Genomic DNA, 6,000 nt, shown 5'->3' with positions numbered 1-6,000 from the left:
CAAAACTATGGACTAAGCAAGTTTCCTTAAGAATGCATATTTATTTATCTGCCCTGATATGTCTGTGAGTCTACTGAAGTCAGATGTGTTGCTACTATTAAACTGGCAGCTATTCATTACGATCAAGAAGTTAAAGACTATACTAATCTCTGTTTACTCTTGGATTTCCCACTATACTGGACCTGCAAACAAAGAGACCCAAGATTAAGTAATCTTTTTTTTTTTTCTTTTTTTTTAAAGGACCTGATTAACAATTAAAATATAAATTTTTACAGTCACAATGCATCACCCGTGCACAGATTACAGTTCTGCACACTCTCTTCCACATTCTCTCAACAGCTTCATATGGTGCAGCCTGCTGTGCTTTTTAAATAGTGTTGAAGGTGTCAATTAATGCATTATGCTCATGTATTCATGTATGCTGGATTTTTGTTAGCAGCTTTTCTTTTACTTTGCATATCTAGTGCTTTTGTAAGTTTTGGAGTTGATGCTCAAAATCATCCACTTTTACTGAATAGAAAAGAGTAGCTTGTATGCCTCCAGTTAAAAGTGTAACAGATGCAGGAATGAGTACTTACTATATTATGTCAGAGCACCAGCATTCATTGAGGATATTTTTTTTTCCACTTTGAATGATCCTCCCACATCTTTTTTGAAGCGATTTTCTATTTTATTGAACTTATGTAAGTTTAATATTCATTGCTATTTTGCTTTTAAAAAATAATGAGGCATCTATTCATGGATTCATCTATTCATGTGTCTTTAGACTGTTACCTTCACCTAACCTTTGAGCTTTTGCTTAAAGTGAAAGGGTTTCTGCATTCAGTCTTTTAACGTCAGGTCTTAAATTGATGTCAGGAGTATTCATTTTTTTCTGCTTTTTTGTTTGTTTGTTTTTCATCAAGAATAATTTCCATAATTAATTTAGATATGTAGATATGTGAATGGGGTGATGTTTTCTCATGAGCATTCAGCAGGTGTGTCAGTATGCTGAGGAATGGCTTTAAAGGATTACATTTTCTAGAACGTTTGCCTTGTGTAACAAAGACTTCTTTCTCACATAGACTTATCAATACTAAACCTGTTGCTGCTCAGAATATGTCAGCATTCTTCGCTCACTCTATTCTAACTAACCGCAAGCCAGATTATAAAATAATTAGGACTTCCTACTGGAAACTAAAAAGCTCATGATACAGTGAAGCTAAAAATAAACTCTCATAAACTCTCATTCACATATCATAATTAACATGTATTTGAGCAGTTATGACAACATTCTTACCAAGTTTAGAAAGGCTGAGGACAGTGGTCCCCCTGACAGTCTAAGATTGAAAATGTCACTCTATTTGAACAAGCTCGATGATATTTACAGAATTAAAGCTAAATGACTGAATGAAAGAGATGAATGGCAATCAAAATTCTCCTTAAGAGGTACCAATTCCAGAAAGATTGGTACCTCTAAATTTGATGTTGGTGGTCTTTTTTTCTTTTGCTGTAATTTTTTCATCATATACTATACTATCAGTTGCTGTGAGGAAGCTAGATTCATTAGATGACTTGAAGACCACTGATGCTGCAGAAATGAAATGCACTGATGAGCTCATTATCACTGTGTAAGTAATGGAATCTATTAAATGTCTCAAAATGATATGTCTCCAGGTCATGATGGAATTACAGGTGAAGCCATTCTCAGCTCTGTAACTTTTAGAAAACAAAATACAAAGTATTACAAGAACCACCCTCTCTCCATATTACTAATATATACATCACTGCTTACAGGCATTTAATTCAATTTGGAAAAATACCATCTATAGCAGGCCACTATTTTGATCAGTCATTTTTTTAAGCTGTTAGCTGTGAACATTTGATTAATACACATACGAACATGGTCGACTGAAAGCAAAAGTGCATGTGAAGATTTTTTTGGCAATGTACCATGGTTCAACCTGAAATTTCACATAGCAAAAAAACATTTAAAGCAACTAAATGTCACAGTTTGACCTCTTGGCTGAACTCAAAGTACACAAACTCGAAAGGTTTGCTGTGTTGTGGGGTCCAAAGTAATTGAGAAGCCTCAAAGCCTATAGTGTCTGCAGCTTTACTGATAATGTAGACTATTCTTGGCCAGAATAAGATTAATTATGAAATAGACTTTGTGGTGTTAGTCGAAATTCCATGTGAGACTGGAAAGCCCTGATATCACTGTACCTGCAACCTCTTCACGGTAATGTGTTGCTTTTAAATCTCAGTCTAACTAGCAGTTTGCAATAAGAAATGTACCCAGGAACATATGTTAAAAGTAGCAAACATACAAATAAAACCCCACAAATAAAATTATAAAGTTTGTGGATGATACGACAGTGGTCGGGCTTATTTCAGGAATAAGCCCGAAGGTTCAAAATTATCCCCTTCCCTATCAGTTCACTATCCAGAGTGTGTTCACTTATTCCATAAGGGCATGGTATGCTGGGAGTTCAGCTGGAGCCAAGAAGAAATCATTACAGAGGGTATAAGGGCATGGTATGCTGGGAGTTCAGCTGGAGCCAAGAAGAAATGGCGGTGCCCCCCCCCCCTCCCTCCTGCCCAACCACCACCCACCCCACCAACCAAAGAAATAAACCATTCAGAATTCTTAGTTAGGTTCTCTTTACTTCCAAAATAACTGCTGCAATGAATAATTGGAACTGAACAATGTAAACACAGAAAGTTAAAAGTGCAAAAAAAGTTTAAGTGCAAATAACAGTATAAGTGTATGAATTTTATGAAGTATGAATTTTAAAGTGCACATTTTAAACTGCAAATAACCATGCAATTATACACAGTACACACACATATATCATGTAGACACAAACTTTTATTTTGGATGCGATTAATCGAGATTAATCTTTTCCCAGCCCTAATAATTTGATAACTCTGTGAATATGAAAATATACAAACACTGAGATTGTGTTTTTTTTTTCTAATTGCAGTTTCACCAACAATGTCGCCCTTGGCCGTTGAAATGACCGCATGCCATAGTACAACAACGAAAAATCTTTATCTAAGCGGTCTATTTGGCAAAATCACATCACGTTCAGTTGCAGGTTTTTTCCTGAGGCAGATAGACATTGTATGAAGCGAAGAAATTACAATAGGGAACGTGCACTAATAGCTATATGCACACGTGACACACTCTGTAACGTTACGGGGGAAAATTTGCATTGTCATTCAAAAATCTGACGATGAGGACCCCAACGATTGGCATTCCTTTCCTTCTCAAACAAACTGCATCTTTTTTAGCTCAAGTTTCACAATTTCCCCGGGTTAAAATAAGAGAAAAAAAAGAAAAAAGACTCAACATGCAGGGCTAAAAGCCCCGGATCTTTTCTACTAGCGATTCGCGCGGACGCGCCGACGCCCCTGGACATGCATACTACCACGCAAGGGCTACAAAACAAACATTTTATTTAAAACATTGTCCACCTGCAAGCGACGTGCGAGCATCATCCCGCTGTCTCTTCTTTTTTTCCCGCCCCCGGACTCTTGGTGCCTTTTCGGGCCATGTCTGAGGTCGTGGTGGTCTGCCAAAATTTGACATTTTTTGAGGCATAATCGAACAGACCACTGGGAGGTGGGGAAGGGGGGGCACCAGAGGGAGACTGGCACAGAGATTCACCTTTTTCTCGACTAATTTGGTCTAGGCCTATATTACATTTTTGTATTGCTTTTGTATATTAACATGCTTTATTTGTTATTTATACTAGGGCCTATTGTGAATGATTTTTTTTCACGACCCAGATTTTTTTTGGGCCCCCCCAAGCACTTCGTGCCCTACGCGAAGTGCGTGATGTCGTTACAGAGCGCCGCCCTGTGGTATGCTGGGAGTTCAGCTGGAGCCAAGAAGAAATCATTATGCCCTCCCTAGAGGAGATCTGTGTAAACAGTGTAAAGTGTAAAGATCCTCAGACATTTTTTTAAATGATGCCAAGTTCATAATGACAAACACAAACATGTCGGTGCTCTTTGACCCAACGACATAGTTATCTTTATGACAAGTGAAAAATAGTTATTATGTTAATTAAACTGCAGAGAAGCTCTACTATTATAACACTGAATCGATCATGGCCAAATCACGACGCAGGGTCTGAGCGTGTGTCAGTGTCCCAGCGTCTCCTCGCCGGTGTCAAGAGTACGCGCCATGATGTGCGTTCTGAATAGTGCTTCACACCCAGCCGGTGCATTTCCCAGCCTTCCGGAGTTCTCCACAAATGAGCCAAAGATTTGTCAATGCGCACCAACTTGAGAAAATGAGAAATCAAACTGGGGGATGATTGTTCTGTGCCTCTGAACGGACTTGTGTTTTTTTATTTTTTTTCGACCGGACTTATTGAATCCTTGTAGGCTAAACATGGGGTTATTCAGAAATGAAACGGAAATTTGGACAGATGAGCATATGGACACGAACCACACGACAGACAGTATCGGTCCGGAGGTTGTTATTGTGCCCATCATATTTGGATGTATATTTTTCGTGGGAATCATAGGAAACACTCTAGTGATGGTTGTCATTGGGAAAATAAAGTCGAGGCGCTCGAGAAGCACCACTAACATTTTCATCATGAATCTCAGTATAGCAGACTTATCTTTCCTTCTGTTTTGCGTCCCGTTTCAGGCCACCATATACTCTCTTCCCGAGTGGATCTTCGGGGCATTTCTGTGTAAATATGTGCACTATTTTTTCACGGTCAGCATGCTGGTGAGCATTTTCACGCTTGTGGCCATGTCGGTGGACAGGTACATTGCCGTGGTGCTCTCCAAAAAGTCCCCGTGCATTCGCAACCGGAGGAATGCGCTCATTGGCGTCAGTGTCATTTGGATGCTTTCTTTCATCTTTGCAGTCCCTGCTGCGCAGCACCAAATTTTGACGGATCACCCCAAGGCTCCCAATAGCACGTTCTGCTGGGAAATATGGACCGAACGGGTGGCCAAGCACACTTATAAAGTGACTATTCTCGTGACTGGGTATCTGTTACCGTTGGTTTTGATCACATGCTGTTATGCCAAGGTAAGGAATCGACAACAACACAAGTTTCTTATAGAACTATCGAGGGAGCACTTCTACATTAATTTTGAACCAACTGATTTATCGTTTAAAGTGTGGGAATGAGAAGGTTTTATGAGCGTTTTAAGAAATTATTAAACGGTTTTTAAATGAAAGCTTGGCGCGTGTTTGTTTTGTTATTATTTTACGGTTTTTAAATGAAAGCTTGGCGCGTGTTTGTTTTGTCTATAGTGGTTTGAATTTTGGGGTTCATTTGTGTTTTATTTAGCCTAGCACTCCAAGGATTTAACAGGTGGCCATGCGCCCACACAGAGAGTTCGGTGTGGTGTACTTCCTCCTGTCTGGATTCGGTGATTTGGGTAAAGCCGCCTACAAACAGTAGCCTAAGGCAAAAGCCGACGTCACTGACCAATTGAGCGTTATCTTTTTCAGATGCTCCTTCTAGCAAACAGTATTTACAGTCGTTCATCTCAAATCATATCTGCCCTTACCAAAAAGTAGTATACTTCAAGTTTATTTTATTAAGTATACTTAAGTAAAGTTCAAGTATATTTAGACTTTTTGTAAGTATAAGTCAAGTATACTTAAATGTCATTTTAAGTATATTTCTGAGGAGTACATAAAGCCCATTTCTGAGAAGTACATAAAAAGTAAACTAAAAGCATACTTTCCTATTTTTAGTTTAAAAGAAGTATACTAATAGCACACTTGAATAAACTTCTTTTTCGAAAGGGTGTTCATCTCCATTTGAGATAGGCCTGCTGTAATTGTGGAATTATGATAAACAATCGATATTACCACGCTTGGACTGTGACCACGTACTTTGAGGTTTAGATTTTCAGCCAAAATGAAGGAAATCATAGTTTAAATTGACTTATTTAATACACTTTGAAATCAAAATGAAAGTTGAAAAAATGTAGTCATTTTTATTTCGCAAGTTTTTGCATGCACATTTTCAAAGT

At 38.4% G+C, this 6,000-nt stretch overlaps 1 protein-coding gene across 1 annotated transcript in view; it reads left to right on the top strand.

The window, feature by feature from the left end:
• Positions 1-4,044: 4,044 nt before the first annotated feature.
• The window catches only part of LOC109061248 (galanin receptor type 1-like), a 42,874-nt gene continuing 40,918 nt past the window's right edge, over positions 4,045-6,000 (top strand). Inside the window, exon 1 of the mRNA XM_042727850.1 lies at positions 4,045-5,041. Within this exon, the coding sequence (XP_042583784.1) occupies positions 4,385-5,041 (657 nt within the window). The 5' untranslated portion in view covers positions 4,045-4,384. The remainder of the gene's footprint in view (positions 5,042-6,000) is intronic.

The sequence above is a fragment of the Cyprinus carpio genome, chromosome B7, assembly GCF_018340385.1.
Source record: "Cyprinus carpio isolate SPL01 chromosome B7, ASM1834038v1, whole genome shotgun sequence".
In the NCBI taxonomy this organism is placed as follows: Eukaryota; Metazoa; Chordata; class Actinopteri; order Cypriniformes; family Cyprinidae; genus Cyprinus; species Cyprinus carpio.
This window is presented reverse-complemented; position numbering and strand designations above follow the sequence as displayed.